General features: G+C 39.8%; 3 protein-coding genes across 3 annotated transcripts; 1 reads left to right on the forward strand and 2 right to left on the reverse strand.

Annotated features, from left to right (window-relative positions):
* Positions 1-2,874, reverse strand: LOC130736678 (uncharacterized). Its single transcript, XM_057588479.1, has one exon. The coding sequence runs from the start codon at positions 2,872-2,874 to the stop codon at positions 1-3; it is 2,874 nt and encodes a 957-aa protein (XP_057444462.1).
* Positions 2,875-2,953: 79 nt separating this feature from the next.
* LOC130736679 (uncharacterized) lies at positions 2,954-3,481 on the reverse strand. The gene has a single exon (XM_057588480.1). The coding sequence runs from the start codon at positions 3,479-3,481 to the stop codon at positions 2,954-2,956; it is 528 nt and encodes a 175-aa protein (XP_057444463.1).
* Positions 3,482-5,573: 2,092 nt separating this feature from the next.
* LOC130736681 (uncharacterized) lies at positions 5,574-15,414 on the forward strand. The gene is made up of 8 exons (XM_057588481.1): positions 5,574-5,855; positions 6,034-6,225; positions 6,336-6,504; positions 6,920-7,323; positions 13,528-13,773; positions 13,952-14,143; positions 14,254-14,422; positions 14,839-15,414. The coding sequence occupies exons 1-8, from the start codon at positions 5,646-5,648 to the stop codon at positions 15,243-15,245; spliced, it is 1,989 nt and encodes a 662-aa protein (XP_057444464.1). The 5' UTR covers positions 5,574-5,645; the 3' UTR covers positions 15,246-15,414.
* Positions 15,415-17,271: the final 1,857 nt, after the last annotated feature.

Raw genomic sequence — 17,271 nt, forward strand, 5'->3', positions numbered from 1 at the left:
TCAAAGGTTGCTCCCTTTTTTCAGGAGGGTGTAAAGAGGTAGGGCCCGGAGAGCAGCCTTTGGCAAAAAGCGGCCGATCGCGGCCATGCGACCAGCCAGCTGTTGGACTTCCTTGACCATGCGCGGGCTCTTCATATTCATGATCGCCTGACATTTGTCAGGGTTCAACTCAATGCCGCGGTTGGTGAGCATGTATCCCAGGAACTTCCCGCTTCGGACGCCAAAAGTACACTTGTCAGGGTTGAGGCGCATGTTGTGCTTCTTTAACTGCTCGAAAACGACTGCGAGGTCCGCTGCGTGGTCTCCTCCCTTTGGGGTCTTGACTATGATATCATCGATGTAGACTTCGACCGATTTTCCCATTAGGTCCCCGAAGATTCGGGTCATCATTCTTTGGTAGGTCGCCACTGCGTTCTTGAGGCCGAAGGGCAGCATAGTGTAACAGTAGGTGCCCCGGTCGGTTATGAAGGCAGTTTTCTCTTCATCGTCCCTATGCATGGGAATCTGGTTGTAGCCTGAATAGGCATCCATAAGAGAGAGGTACTCGTATCCCGAGGAGTTGTCGACCAGCGCATCAATGCTCGGTAGGGGAAACGGGTCCTTGGGGCAAGCCTTGTTGAGGTCAGTGTAGTCGACGCACATACGCCACTTCCTGTTTGCCTTCTTGACCAAGACTACATTGGAGAGCCAGGTTGTGTACTTGACCTCCCGAATGATCCCGGCCTGAAGCAATTCTGTGGTCTGTTGCTGGATAACATGCTGCTTCTCAGCGCTCATTTGCCTTTTCTTCTGAGCGACTGGTTTGAACTTTCGGTCGACTGAAAGTCTGTGGCTGCAGAACGCGGGGTCGATGCCAGGCATATCTGCTGACGACCAGGCAAACAGCTTCCCATTGGAAAGTAGTAATTTTTCCATCCGTTTGGAGAGGTCTCTGGGAAGACCCCGAGCTAGGTTGGTGGTGTTCTCTGGAAGGGGACCGACCTGGATTGGGTGGGACTCCCCGTCGGGTTTGAGGCGCTGATCGTCTCTAGACGGGTCCACGCGGGGGTCGAGGTCGGTCATGAGACTGGTGTGCTGAACGTGACAGTTGCCGTGCTGGTCGTACGCTTTGGACTTCTTTCTCTTCCTTTCCTCCCTGGCCAGTCTGCAGCTGGAGTTGTAGCAGCTCCTTGCCATTTCTAGGTTGCCGCGTACTGGTACCGCCCTTCCTGCCCAGGGGTACTTAAGCATTAGGTGGTGGGTGGATATGATAGCCCTGAAAGTGTTGAGGCTTGGACGGCCAAGAATGGCGTTGTACGTTGTTGGACATTCCACCACCAGAAAGCGAGCCTTTATAGTCCTGCAAATTCTGTGATCTCCCAAGGAAAGGCAAGTATCAAAATATCCTAAGGGTAGGATTCTGTCCCCTGTGAACCCGACCAAATCATGGTCGTAGGGGAGCAGATCCTTCACAGACAGTCCTAAGCTCTTGTAAGCATCATAAAACATAATGTCAGCAGAACTACCTGTATCGATGAGTGTCCTTCGGATCTTACCGTTGCCGATCAGGGCTTCAATGACGATGGGGTCATCTTCTTCGCCGGTGTCCTCGCCGTAATCGTCCTCCGTGAAGGTTATGGCCACCTTCTGCCTTGGGGGGTGGAGGGACCCTGGTCGGGGCCGTCCAGCCGCGGACATGATGACGCGGGTACTCCTCTTTCGGCTGTTGTTGGTGGGCCCGCCTGCGGCCCATCCTCCTGCTATCGAATCGACGTCGACTATATTGCTTCCATGTTGTCTTCTGACTTCATCCCGGCCGTGGCGGTCGGGGCTTCTTCTCCGTTCTCGGCTTCGTCCGCGACGCTCGGGGCTTCGGCGATGCTCGGGGATTTGGCGACGCGGTGGAGTTCTGTCTCGACGCTCTGCCGATCGGCGTTTGGGGGGAGTCCGGTCTCGGTGTCTTGGAGGGGTCGGTGTCCGCCTTGGGGGTGGCGAGCGCGGGCGTGGGAGGGCCCCCGTCGACACAGCTACATACCTGGACAGTCTTCCTGCTCTGATCAGTTCTTCCACCTTGTCCTTGAGGTTCAGGCACTCGTCAGTGTTGTGGCCCGGGCTGTCGTGGAACTCGCAGAATCTCTTGGAATCCAGCTTGTCCCCTCTCGTCAGGAGTGGGGGTGGGCGGTCTCTGAGGTCGGTGGAGGCTTTCTCCCTCAGGATACGTGAGAGGGAGGAGTTCAGTGGGGTATAACTATCATACTTCTTCCGCTTCGACTTCCGTTCATCCTGACCCTTCCGTCGGGACTCCCGGGTCGAAGGCTGGTCCTTATGTTCCTTCATCTTCTGCGGTCCTTTGATCGCGAGCGTCTGACTCGCGGCTCTTAGGGTCGCGGCATCCTCCATGTTTATGAATTTCTCTGCTCGGGCTAGAAATTCCTCTAGGGTGTTGGCTGGCTTGCCGTCCAGCGAGGTCAGGAACGGTCTTGGTGCAAGGGATGCGGTAGCCAGGACCAACCTAGTGTCGGGGAGGAGACCGGTGATATCGCCGGCCTCTTTGTTGAACCGGTTGAGAAATGCTTTCAGAGATTCCTTCTCTTTTTGCTTAACCAAAGCCAGAGTCTGCGCGGTCTTCGGTATGCTGCGCACCGAGGAGTACTGGGCTAAAAAGCAGGTCACGACCCCGCTCCAGTCGTGCAGTGAGTTGCTCGGTAAGTTCTGGAACCAGTTCATGGGTCCTTTTCCAAGGCTCATGGGGAAGCATCGGCAGTATAAAGGGTCGCTGGCCCCAGCATACTGCATCGCGCCCACGAAGAAGTTCACGTGTTCCTGCGGGTCGGAGTCTCCCTCGTAGAGCTTCACTTTGGGCCGTGCCCACCCCTGAGGGAAAGGAAACGCCATGATCTCCGGGGATAGAGGACCTCCGATCGGCGCTGGATAGGTGACAAGCGCGTTGTTGGACCTGGGGCGGTTGTACGTCCTATCCCGAGTCGGGGATGGGCTCCTGCGCCTGGATGGGCTCCGGCGGGGGAGTAGCGTCTCCGTGGTGTATGGCTGGCCACCCGCTCGGCCGCGGGTGCCCGGCGGCGTGCTTCCTGGTAGTAGGGGGTGGGATCGGGCCCCCGTTCGTCTCCTCGTCCTGGGAAAACGCGGGCTGGGGGCGCGATTGAGTTTCCTGCTCTTCAAGTTGTCGCAGACGTGCTCGGAGCATGTGAATCTCCTCTTGAGTGTCGCGAATCCTCCTACTATGGACCTGCTCTCGCCCCGCCCCATTGTCCTCTTCCATTGCCCGGATGCGAGCCTCTAAGCGGCAGAGTGCCTCATGGGCCGCATGTGGGGTAATGGCCGCGGGTTCCGGCGAGCGAGGGGGCTGAGGTTGAGGGGTCGGGGGAGGAGGATGTTGCGCAGGAGGAGGAGGGGTTCTGCGATCCGTAGTTTCGTTGACAGTCTCTACATGGCCTTCAGGAGTTGGAACAGGACGGCGTGAAGTCTGACGTGTCTCTACCATAGCTTGCTAGTTGATGACTTGAGGTGACGGTACGCGGTGCTGGGAAGAGTTTTACCAGATCCCCACAGACGGCGCCAATTGATCTGAGAGAGACCAAACTACCCGTTGACGAGGGGTAGGTGAAGGGATCTGGACGAGCTGAAGGACTCCAAGCTGGCAAGGTCCCGGGAGGGGCTCCTGCAAGACACTCCGATGCTAAAGTCAGTGAGTGAAGTGGTGAGAATGGTGAGAATAGAGAGGATACGTTACCTTTAGCTTGAAGGAGTGTTCCCTTTATATAGGAGAGGTACGTAGAATTAGGGTTGGAGCCATGCAACGTCATGCATGGCTCGTACTTGGGGGCACGGACCTCCGTTGGATCTCCTGCTGTGGAACAGTGATCCAACGGCCTGGGGGCCCCTACGGATCTGCACCAGCCAACCTACCCCTAGGGTAGTTGGCCTAGGTCAACCTCTACATAGTGGGCCCCGGACTCCTTGTCCTCACCCTTGGTGGTGGGGCCCAGGAGTAGGGGGCCTTTAAACTCCCTCCAGGTGTCCCCTAGCCGGGATGTTCGGTGGGGCCCAGCCCCATCCTGGGTGTCCTGTCCGTTCCCGGTCAGGGTTCCCAGAACAACAATGAAACATTAATTAGCTGTATCATTTGACAAAAGCATCATGGTTTTCTTGAGCAAACTAACCATGTGTCATGCCCGTGAAACTAGCTATAGTCTATAGACGACACTAGGTAGCAACTGGGAAAGAATGGAATGTTGTGTTGTGATTGATGCCTTTGACATTCATATAGGATTGACCTGGCTATTGAACTTTGCCATATCCTACACACTCTTGCAATACTTAATTCGTTGACATTCAATCACGATAACAATCAGAATAATTTGTTGTCCAACCACCCAACATATATATATATATATATATAACCATATTTTCAAACATTTGAATTCAATATTAATTGTTAATTAGTTCGTTACTGACCGAAACAACAGGGAGGTTTTTTCTTAGCCCCAGAAAAGCTCCATTTAAATAACTTTTCAATTGAGTATAGGCACTTTTTTAGTGCAGCAGTTAATCAAGAAGCTATGGTGCAAGAACCTACAATGTTGTGCACCGGTGCATGCATGAGCATAATATTACAAATTCATTTATTAAGTAAACAATAATTACATATTATCACCATGCTCTACCTCACAGTCCAGCTGCCAAATATAATGCATTAGCCAGAATCTTCGAAGCTATGGTGCAAGGAATTTGGATTTACACATTCATAGCTTTCTGCAATCGCTACAGTGCCTTTCCGTTAACTTTTGAAATCTATTTTGACTTTTGGAAGTGAATTTTTCTTTTTTGTGTTTTGAAAGTTTAAGTTCCAAAAATGTATTTATTTTACTACCAAAAGTGTATTTTTATACTTTCGAAAGTAAAAATAACTTCCAGAAACTGAAAGTACAAACTTAACTGCAATGACTCAATTAATCCAAATCCATGCTGGTAGGTTGGTAACTGCAAGTCATAGAAGCACTGTGAAGTCGTAAGAACTTATTTCAAATAATTTTTTTAAGGGACCAATTTAAATTCACTTCTATATTACATGGACTAAAAACACATTTAACTCGAGTTTATTTGTAAAGTGAAAAGTAATGCTTAACATTGTGAGAGTTAGCCCAAACGAACTACATTGATTAGTTCAAATATCCTATATTTAAGCAGTGTCTTCCATAAAATAACCATTATATTGAAAATTAAACAACTTTCGTGGGTTTCATGTCTTGATGAATTGAAAGTATCATGTATTGTAATGTTAGCACACAAAGATCTTAGAAGAGCTTTTACTAATCTCTTGCTAATACTAGTTTGGTATGGTATAATACTGGAGCTTCCAATATCCAATAATTTCTTTCATTTTTCAAGATTCCACACCTCCTTTACTTTAAACCATGAAAACCTAAACTATTCAACTTCATCATCAATCTCTGTTAGCGGTGGTACACTCAACCAAACCATAAAAAAGAAAAGCTTAAAATTTATAATAGAGTATACAATGCTTAGCTGGTTTTGCCTTGAAAAAATTACACTTCTGCCTATAAAAGGGAGTAACTGTATTGTTGTCAACCATCCCATTCTCTAGTTAACACTCTGCAGAGAAGAAGCAACACAAATATTCAAACATGAAGATAAATTCTCCCCTTCTAGCTTGTTTGGCAGTGTTTTGTTTCCTTGGGGTTTGTCAAGGAGGCAGCCTCAGGAAACAATTCTACAGGAAATCATGTTCTCAAGCAGAGCAGATTGTTAAGACCACAATCCAGCAACATGTCTCTTCAAGGCCTGAACTGCCAGCAAAGTTGCTTAGAATGCATTTCCATGATTGTTTTGTCAGGGTAATTGAACATTCCAAGATCCTTAAGAATATTTCTATATATATCTTCTCATATTATGATACTACTCAGCTGCATCATTTGGAATTTAGATTGATCAATCCTAATTACACTGCAACTTGTTTTGTTGCTACATATATTATAAGGGAAATGGTTGTTGCTAATGCTAATAACATTTCAGGGTTGTGATGGCTCGGTTCTGCTGAACTCCACTGCCGGTAACACTGCAGAGAAGGATGCCATTCCTAATTTGTCTTTGTCTGGTTTTGATGTCATAGATGAGATAAAAGAAGCATTGGAGGCAAAGTGTCCCAAAATTGTATCTTGTGCTGACATACTGGCATTGGCAGCCAGAGATGCTGTTTCTGTTCAAGTAAGCTTGTATATGCCAGAACATTGCACTGCAAATTTAGTTCATATAATGCAGAATTTGAATACCTTTGCCTTAGTTTATGCATGTAGCTGATCTTTCTATCGTTTCAGTTTAATAATGAGCCCAAGTGGGAAGTTCTAACCGGCAGAAGAGATGGCACAGTATCCAAAAGTAGTGAAGTCCTGACCAATATCCCAGCACCTTTCTTCACCTTCACACAGCTCAAACAAAGCTTTGAAAGCAAAAAGCTTACTCTGCACGACATGGTTGTACTATCAGGTACATTTATATTTTGTTATAAACTCGTGCTACACATTTATTGTCACAAATCAAACCAAGTATCCCAAAAAGTTTAAGCAGTTTGGTGAAAACACAGAGTGATTTTATATTATATTTCTAACCTATCACGCAAGAGTCCATTGTACTTGAACCGTGGTTAATGCACATGTCTACCTACCTAAGGTTAAATTCATTTTTTTAAGAAGTATCGAGGCAACAAGATCAAAATCTATATCACTTCGTCACAGAGAAATTGTTAAGTAAAACACGTGAATGATTTTATATTATATTTCAACTGTTCATGATATTACTTATAAATACTAATTGCAAGCAGGAAATTACTCAGATTATCACGCTCAGCACTCAGCAGTTTAAACAAATTAATTAAATTAACCTATTGGCTATATATATATAGGAGGACACACAATTGGAGTAGGTCATTGCAACTTGTTCAGCAACAGGCTTTACAACTTCACTGGAAAAGGAGATCAAGATCCTTCTTTGAATCCCACTTATGCTGAGTTCTTAAAGACCAAGTGCAAAAGCCTCAGTGACACCACCACAACAGTAGACATGGATCCTAATAGTGGTACCACATTTGACAGTAACTACTACTCCATCCTTCTCCAGAACAAGGGTATGTTCCAATCAGACGCTGCACTTCTAGCAACCAAGCAGTCGAAAAAAATTGTTAATGAATTGGTTGGGCAAAACAAATTCTTCACAGAGTTTGGTCAGTCAATGAAGAGGATGGGAGCCATTGAGGTCCTCTCAGGCACGGCTGGGGAAATTAGGACAAAGTGCTCTGTTGTCAACTCTTAATTTAAACAGCTGTTCTGTTTTCCAGTTTTAAATTCCTTAATTTGTTTCTTAATTTTCTGTTTTTGTCGCGAATAAATGTGGGTTATGACTTGTGAAACCGTTGTTATGTTGAAAATTTGATTTATGATTCATATACCTTCAACCTTGAGTTCAAAATAAGATTTCTGTCCGTGTCAAATGTGTCACTTTTTCCTAGCCCATTATATATTTAATATAGGTTTAATTTCATTTTTGGTCCCTTAACTATCGCGATAATGCAAATGGGGTCCCACTTCTTTAAAACGAGTTATTTTAGTCATAGATTTTTTTAACGTTTTACAATCAAAGTCATTTCATCAGTATTCCGTCCATTGAGAATGGAAAATGCTAATGTGCCATCTGCAATTGCTAATAAACAATCATCACACATCAAATTTTTTGAAACTAAATATCGCACCTTAGTCTAGATATCTTGGTATATGACCCTAGAGCTTCTACAAGAGCAACCTAGAAACAACCTGAAACAAAGCAAGGAATATATTTACAACGGAGAAAAAACAAATTTGGGGATACTTATTAAGCATAAATTTGAACCAGAACTTACTCAGCATCATTTTCAAACTCATTAGATAGCGATTGCATCCCAACAATATGCAGCACCCCCAACAGACTCCTCATGTGGGTCTATGGTTTATCCTAAACCGGGCTTAAGCTAGGTCAGGATAAATTAGTAAATATACAAGGTTAAGGTTTTTTGAAAAGCTTTTATAGTTAAAAAAAAGTCAGGCTTAGGCCACTTAGAAATTTTATCATTTTACATTGAACTTCCATTATAATATCTTATAATTATATAATTATTGACTTATTTATATGTTTAATCATGTTAGACTATTTCATTATTTAACCATATAAGCTCTTATAGATTGAGACTGATGATCGACCTATGTACTTTGAGTTAGACGATATAATGATATTATTATCTTTTTATCGTTAGTTATAAGTTTGTTGACATGTTTACAAATAAATTTGTTGGTATATATACTTGAATGTCAAATGAGAAAGTAGACCTTTAAATAGGCTACCAGGCTAGATCATGCTTTCAACAAATCAAGGCTCAAACCGGGAAAAAAAAAGTCTATGACAGATAACACGCCAGTCCTTGAATTTTTGAAATAGGTCAGGCTCGTTTAAGCAAAGTGTAGCCTAGTCTATTTCCACCCCTAGTTATAGCTTTATCCTCTTAAAATTGTCGTTTGACTAGCGATTATGCCTTAATAAATCTCATAATTGAAAATTGTAGTTCTTTTGATTGGCTGCATTTTGCTTAAAACATGTAGTACAATTCTTGTGTCTGATGTGCAACCATATGATTCAACATCCGGAGCAACATGTTGTGTTTACGTATGTTGAAGTTTCAATCTCTGAAATCGAGTTGTTTGTTTGGCTGCTGACTGTATGGGGGTTCAGAAGACTTAGTCAATGTTGTGCGTTTTATGGTTTTAATATCTTCTGAAGGTTGGTTTGTTTTTTATCTTGGTTGGAGTAACAAGATTGATACCGTGTGAACCAAGTCTATCTCAAAGTTTGAATTTCCGTTTTTACTTGGTTCTGTTTCTTTATTCTGGTAAGTTTTGATTTCTTGAATATTCTTTCTGGAAGTGCTGTTATGGACTCTATGACGTTCAGCCCATTGAAGATTCAAGCCTGAAGTGAATGTCTATATAAAGAAACGTATAAACCCTAGCTGTGCACGGATTCTGAGTGAGAGATATTGATCTTAGGGTTTATTACTTGTGAGTCCTGTTTTGAGTATTGTAACAACTTAGTGCTTTCTTTGCTTTTGCAAGTACTAAGTTGATGTGTTTAGTTGAGTGCTAGTCTCAGCAACCTTGTTATTGCCTCTGACAAGTGAGATCACTGAGGCAGTGATTGAGAGAAAGAGAGAAGGGGTTCTCATACTTAGGGGGAAACTTAAGTATTAAGCCACTGGTAGCAATTGGTAGAAGGGTTTAGAACTGTGTTTGTTATTTGTGAACCTTTTGTACGTGCTTGACTATTATAGTGGATTATCTTTCTCGGGCAGTTGCCCTCCATACGTAGGTGATGTTCACCGAACTGGGTTAACAACTCGTTGTGTGCTTTTGTTTAACTGTTTATTTAAATTTTGGTACTCTGATTGTGTTTTGTTGTTATACACATTGTTGCAATATTGTGTATCACATCTGTCCTAGGTGAATACGAATTTCAAAAATAAAATAGTGTTCATAAAATTAATTAATTTTGATACAAACAACAATAACAACAAAAATCTTATCCCACTAAGCTATGAGGTTGGCTAAATGGATCACACTACGCCATTAAACTCGATCGAAAACTAAATTATAAGGGATGACATTGACAATAGCTTTTTGGTCTCCCTCTATCTCTCTTGTAGGACTAAAACCCTTATTATCAATCATTTTCACCAATACCTACATAGGTCTTCTTTGTATACATGTTCATCCCACCTTAATTGATTTTCTGTTAGCTTGTCCACGATATGCATCACCCCAATATCTTCTTTAATATGCTTTTTGTGTCTCTTATCTTTTTAATTACTGTGTCCACTTATCTTTCTTAGCATTGATCATTTATGCTAGTCCAACTTTTCTCTCATTTTTTTCCGGTTAAAATTCAACCTTCACTACTATAGAGTTAAACATGCAGGTCTTATGATGGTTTGATAAAACTTTAATTTAAGCTTTGAATTTTAACGGTTAAAATTTGACCCATCATATTTTAATGAAAATATTAACATTGATAACTTTCCCAATTTAAAATTTATTTTCATAGGGGCTTAGACCCTCCAAATTACAAAAATAAATAAATTATTTTCATACTTTATATCATACATATATTAACTATATTTTAATATTTTTTAGAGTTTAACCGTCATCCAATTAGAATCCAACAAAATTTTATGTCATAAATAAATTTAAATTTAAAAATATTTAAAATGAAAAATTAAGAGATGTAATTGAATGCATGTGTATGACTCTTTATATTGTCAATACATATAAAATAAATATTTTTTTAATGGGTTAATAGTCAAATTAGTCTCTGATTTTGTAAGCGAGTTTGATTTTAATCTTTTGACGGAAAAATAACGTTTAGTACCGGTAAAAAAGCAATCAGTAGTTATAAAAATGAATACCACTAAACATCACTTTTCCGTCAATTAACTAAAATCAAACTCGCTTATAAAATTATGACTAATTTGACCATTAATCTTTTTTAATTATAAATCCAACAATGATATATACACACCTCATTTTTTAAACACTTCATTTCCACCTATTTTTGTTTCTATCTTTCTCCTCTTATCATCTATCACATCTCATACTTTTTCTCTCTTACTATTTCTTTTCTTCTTATCTCTCCTCATTCCACCTTTTACACCTTAAAAAGAAGTGTGTAAGTAACATTATAAATCATATAAATATGCAACCGCTAGAGTTAGGTACTAATTAATATAGATATAATCCTTTCAAAAAAAAAATCTTATTAGACAGCTTTAAGTTCCACTTAGCATAGCTGTAATCATGTTTTAAAATTTTGTGGCATGCACGATTTCAACACGCAGCTTTGCTAGTAGAGAAGAGGGGATGAGCCAACTGCATAGAGAATCAACATATTAAACTAATCACCTCTCAAACATTCAATATTCATTACCATTTCAGTTTAGTTGAACAGAAAAACATAAATTGTAATCTGTTTAATTTTCAACCCGGCCAGCAAATATGAAACTTCACATAGTATTAACTTAATGGCTTAATTGGACATTTGGTCCCTCAACTTTGCCCTTCTTGTGAAAATCGTCCCCCAATTACGAAATTAGCAAAAACCGTCCTTTTGAAGGATGATATTCGCAGGAAGACAACAGTGGGGTGCAATTAAACGTAAGTTAATTTATTCTTGTACTATTTTCTTGTTTATGTTGCCTATTTATATTGAAAAAAAAACACATGGCACAATTGTTAATTATCATATTATAGCGTGTTTGGATTGATCCCTTATACACAATCCAAAAGACAGTAATTCCAACTTAGTTTGTATATAACTTCTTCTTAGAAAGATGTGATTATGTTACTCCCAACTGGAGACTAAACATGTCTTAATTAATCTTGGGAAAATGGCACGGTTGTAAAGGAGTGCCTCACATTGTTAAAGTATAATTGATATGTGAAGGAAAAATGATTCGTAGACTTCCGCATAGTGCAGACATCCTGAAAATACTCAGTGTGTAAAGAGTAGAAGAAAAACAAATTAGAGTGTCTTACTATTTAAATGTAGTCATGTAGATATGACTTAGACCACAAACACCATAAACACCCCTCAAACACTCAATTTTTCTTTTCATATTTATCATTTTTTTCATATCACATTTGTTACATCTCTTTTATCTGACATTATTTGTCTTGGTGTACGTCGCTAGATGTCTGTGCGTCATTTCCCTATTTGAATGTCTAACTCTCATTACTATGTGAAGAACAATGAAACATTAATTAGCTGTATCATTTGACAAAAGCATCATAGTTTTCTTGAGCAAACTAACCATGTGCCATGCCCGTGAAACTAGCTATAGTCTATAGACGACACTAGGTAGCAACTGGGAAAGAAATGGAATGTTGTGTTGTGATTGATACCTTTGACAATCATATAGGATTGACCTGGCTATTGAATTTTGCCAAATCCTACACACTCTTGCAGTACTTAATTCGTTGACATTCAATCACGATAACAATCAGAATAATTTGTTGTCCAACCACCTAACATATATATATATGACCATTTCTTCAAACATTGAATTCATTATTAATTGTTAATTAGTTCGTTACTGACCGAAACAATAGGGAGGTTTTTTCTTAGCCCCAGAAAAGCTCCAATTAAATAACGTTTTAATTGAGTATAGGCACTTTTTAGTGCAGCAATTAATCAAGAAGCTATAGTGCAAGAACTTACAATGTTGTGGATGTGCATGCATGAGCATAATATTGCAAATTCATTCATCAAGTAAACAATAATTACAGATTATCATCGTGTTCTTCCTCACAATCCAGCCAAATGCTTTCGCTAGAATCTTTGAAGCTATGTGGTGCAAGAAATTTGGATATACACGGTCGTAGCTTTCTGCAATCACTAGAGTCAAGTTTTTGCACCTCCGTAAGTTCAACTTTTGAAAGCTATTTTTCACTTTTGAAAGTGAAATATAAATTCCAAAAATGTATCTATTACACTACCAAAAGTGTATTTTTAACTTTCGGAAGTGAAAATAACTTCCAGGAGCTGATAGTGTATATAAAACTTAACTGCAATGACTGCAGAAAACGACTGCAGTTAATCTTGATGAATTGAAGTATCATGTAATGTTAGCACACAAAGATCTTAGTATTCATTACACCCTTCCTTGATCACTAAATATACATATTATCTTAGAAGAGCTTTTACTAATCTCTAGCTAATAGTTTGGTATGGTATAATGCTGGAGCTTCCAATATCCAATAATTTCTTTCATTTTTTAAGATTCCACACCTGCATCACTTCAAACCATAAAAACCTAAACTAATCAACTTCATCATCAATCTCTGTTAGCGGAGGTACACTCAACCAAACCAAAAAAAAAGAAAAGCTTAAAAAGAGGTTTGACCATCAATGCTTATGCTTGTGCCTTGTGAAAATGAAGAACATAAACCAAGGCTGGCATATTCTAACAAATATAATAGAATTGAGCTCAGCTATGCATTCAAATCATTGATCACTAAAACCGACTTTTCATACAATGCCATATCCAAGCTGGAAAATAATTTTAAAATGATCCTCATGCAAATCTGTACTCTGCACTGGTTTATTTGTAGTTTTTTAAATTTTGTAAAATTAGTATACTTTATATACACAAATACTATATTTAAGAATGAACTTTTTTTAATCCGAATATGTATTGACATTGAGCAGTTCTAAAATTAATAATATAAAGGATCATATATATAATGCAATGATTGTAGTTGCAATTACTTATATTTTGTTGAACCTGTTACAAGGGCACAAGTTATTTCATGATAATCTCTCCAACAAAATTTAAAATAGAGTATACAATGCTTAGCTGGTTTTGCCTTGAAAAAATTACACTTCTGCCTATAAAAGGGAGTAACTGTATTGTTGTCAACCATCCCATTCTCTAGTTAACACTCTGCAGAGAAGAAGCAACACAAATATTCAAACATGAAGATAAATTCTCCCCTTCTAGCTTGTTTGGCAGTGTTTTGTTTCCTTGGGGTTTGTCAAGGAGGCAGCCTCAGGAAACAATTCTACAGGAAATCATGTTCTCAAGCAGAGCAGATTGTTAAGACCACAATCCAGCAACATGTCTCTTCAAGGCCTGAACTGCCAGCAAAGTTGCTTAGAATGCATTTCCATGATTGTTTTGTCAGGGTAATTGAACATTCCAAGATCCTTAAGAATATTTCTATATATATCTTCTCATATTATGATACTACTCAGCTGCATCATTTGGAATTTAGATTGATCAATCCTAATTACACTGCAACTTGTTTTGTTGCTACATATATTATAAGGGAAATGGTTGTTGCTAATGCTAATAACATTTCAGGGTTGTGATGGCTCGGTTCTGCTGAACTCCACTGCCGGTAACACTGCAGAGAAGGATGCCATTCCTAATTTGTCTTTGTCTGGTTTTGATGTCATAGATGAGATAAAAGAAGCATTGGAGGCAAAGTGTCCCAAAATTGTATCTTGTGCTGACATACTGGCATTGGCAGCCAGAGATGCTGTTTCTGTTCAAGTAAGCTTGTATATGCCAGAACATTGCACTGCAAATTTAGTTCATATAATGCAGAATTTGAATACCTTTGCCTTAGTTTATGCATGTAGCTGATCTTTCTATCGTTTCAGTTTAATAATGAGCCCAAGTGGGAAGTTCTAACCGGCAGAAGAGATGGCACAGTATCCAAAAGTAGTGAAGTCCTGACCAATATCCCAGCACCTTTCTTCACCTTCACACAGCTCAAACAAAGCTTTGAAAGCAAAAAGCTTACTCTGCACGACATGGTTGTACTATCAGGTACATTTATATTTTGTTATAAACTCGTGCTACACATTTATTGTCACAAATCAAACCAAGTATCCCAAAAAGTTTAAGCAGTTTGGTGAAAACACAGAGTGATTTTATATTATATTTCTAACCTATCACGCAAGAGTCCATTGTACTTGAACCGTGGTTAATGCACATGTCTACCTACCTAAGGTTAAATTCATTTTTTTAAGAAGTATCGAGGCAACAAGATCAAAATCTATATCACTTCGTCACAGAGAAATTGTTAAGTAAAACACGTGAATGATTTTATATTATATTTCAACTTGTTCATGATATTACTTATAAATACTAATTGCAAGCAGGAAATTACTCAGATTATCACGCTCAGCACTCAGCAGTTTAAACAAATTAATTAAATTAACCTATTGGCTATATATATATAGGAGGACACACAATTGGAGTAGGTCATTGCAACTTGTTCAGCAACAGGCTTTACAACTTCACTGGAAAAGGAGATCAAGATCCTTCTTTGAATCCCACTTATGCTGAGTTCTTAAAGACCAAGTGCAAAAGCCTCAGTGACACCACCACAACAGTAGACATGGATCCTAATAGTGGTACCACATTTGACAGTAACTACTACTCCATCCTTCTCCAGAACAAGGGTATGTTCCAATCAGACGCTGCACTTCTAGCAACCAAGCAGTCGAAAAAAATTGTTAATGAATTGGTTGGGCAAAACAAATTCTTCACAGAGTTTGGTCAGTCAATGAAGAGGATGGGAGCCATTGAGGTCCTCTCAGGCACGGCTGGGGAAATTAGGACAAAGTGCTCTGTTGTCAACTCTTAATTTAAACAGCTGTTCTGTTTTCCAGTTTTAAATTCCTTAATTTGTTTCTTAATTTTCTGTTTTTGTCGCGAATAAATGTGGGTTATGACTTGTGAAACCGTTGTTATGTTGAAAATTTGATTTATGATTCATATACCTTCAACCTTGAGTTCAAAATAAGATTTCTGTCTGTGTCAAATGTGTCACTTTTTCCTAACCCATTATATATTTTATATAGGTTTAATTTCATTTTTGGTCCCTCAATTATCGCGATAGTGCCAACTGGTTCCACTTCTTTAAAATGAGTTATTTTAGTCATAGATTTTTTTTAACATTTTACAATCAAAGCCATTTCATCAGCATTCCGCCCAATTGTGAATGGAAAATGCTAATGTGCCATCTGCAATAGCTAATAACAACCATCACACATCAAATTTTTTGAAACTAAATATCGCACCTTAGTCTAGATATCTTGGTATATGACCCTAGAGCTTCAACAAGAGCAACCTAGAAACAACCTGAAACAAAGAAAAGAATATATTTACAAAGGAGAAAAAACAAATTTGGGATACTTATTAAGCATAAATTTGAACCAGAACTTACTCAGCATCATTTTCAAACTCATTAGATAGAGATTGCTTCCCAACAATATGCAGCACCCCAACAGTATAAACAGAAAAAGTTTCGAGTGACTTACTGATTTAAAAATCAACCGAAGAATAACGTAATCATGAGGAAAAAACACTTTCCAAAGAGATTTAGAAGATGGTTCAATTCTTGGTATCATACTCATAAATTATGGAAATACACCAAAGAAAACTGTCCTTCAAGCTTTTTACCCAAGGTCTCTTATCTCCCTAGCTAGAATCTGATCCAAGTTCCCTTCCTCCAAAATTATCCAGCCCTGATTCAATAGCTATAAAATGTAAGGAAGAAAGACAATATATTAATACCACAGTCCAAGCAATAGTAACAAAAAAAAAACTAAGATCAACCGAAACGACAAATATATCAGCGGTAGGATAATATATTAAGCGGTTGAAGATCAGGAACTTTTGGCTTTTCCTGAACCAGTTCCAGACTTCCGCGAGGGTTCCACGGGGGATGTGGAGGTTTTGATTAAATGGCAGTATGTATCTTAATGTCAGAATATCTGGGAATCCACAGCTAGAATTCAGGAAGCCTTCCCAGACTATCTTGAGGACAAGGTGCTACTTAAGGTCTGTCAGGAAATGTAAAGAGGGGAGCAGGGGATAATTCTTCTCCATGTGAGTAGTTAGTTACACAGGTTGGGAGTGTTATAGTTACTTACATGATTGTGTAAGGGTATTACTACCCTGGTTATAAAGGGAGTTGGGGGAGTGGGGGAGTTAGGCAGGGAACGAATAGGAAGTTGGGAGAGAACTGGATCTCTCGAATATCCAGAAGTTAGTTCTATCTTCTAATACATTGTTTCTCTGTTCTCCCACATTGGGAATCAGAGTGAAGTCAATAACATTTTCTTCAACTCTTCTCTCTTGTTGGGCTGTGCATGTTTTGGATAATTAGAAAACCAAACCACATCCAATTAAAATCCAAGTATATGGTTTCGTTCCATGAATGAATCCATTTTGTGTTCTCCTAAACCGGTTTTAAAACCAGATTGGGTTCAAAACTGGTTTTAAACTGGATATGGTTCAAAATTTGGTTTTAAAACCGGATCTGGTTCAAATTTCCCGATGGATCTAGTTCAAAATCCGGTTTTAAATTGGTTTATGTTGCAAACCCAAGAACCAGGCCCAGGTTTGGCAACGTCTACAATAGGAGGCCCAAGATGATGCTAGCAGGATCACCTAATGATCACTCTTCTAGAATGTAGTATTCCTAAATAACCTCCTGGTGAGGTGGCAGCAATCAAGAGGGGAAGGGGGGGACCATTGTACCAGCTGAGAGAATATAAGTTAGTTATGGAGAGAGTATTGTTTTTTAGGCTGGAATTGGCTAGGACTAGGAGAGAAGGAGCACTCTCGAATTTGCTCATCTTTGTCTTTTCATTTCCTCTGTTATT

Source organism: Lotus japonicus, chromosome 2 (genome assembly GCF_012489685.1).
Source record: "Lotus japonicus ecotype B-129 chromosome 2, LjGifu_v1.2".
In the NCBI taxonomy this organism is placed as follows: Eukaryota; Viridiplantae; Streptophyta; class Magnoliopsida; order Fabales; family Fabaceae; genus Lotus; species Lotus japonicus.

What these genes read in the sequence shown, in the direction of transcription:
- LOC130736678 (XM_057588479.1), bottom strand. Translation starts at nt 2,874, where the DNA reads ATGGCGTTTCCTTTCCCTCAGGGGTGGGCACGGCCCAAAGTGAAGCTC.
- LOC130736681 (XM_057588481.1), top strand. Translation starts at nt 5,646, where the DNA reads ATGAAGATAAATTCTCCCCTTCTAGCTTGTTTGGCAGTGTTTTGTTTC. An exon ending in TCCATGATTGTTTTGTCAGG is followed by an intron (nt 5,856 to 6,033) that starts GTAATTGAACAT and finishes ATAACATTTCAG; the next exon opens with GGTTGTGATGGCTCGGTTCT. An exon ending in GAGATGCTGTTTCTGTTCAA is followed by an intron (nt 6,226 to 6,335) that starts GTAAGCTTGTAT and finishes CTATCGTTTCAG; the next exon opens with TTTAATAATGAGCCCAAGTG.
- LOC130736679 (XM_057588480.1), bottom strand. Translation starts at nt 3,481, where the DNA reads ATGGTAGAGACACGTCAGACTTCACGCCGTCCTGTTCCAACTCCTGAA.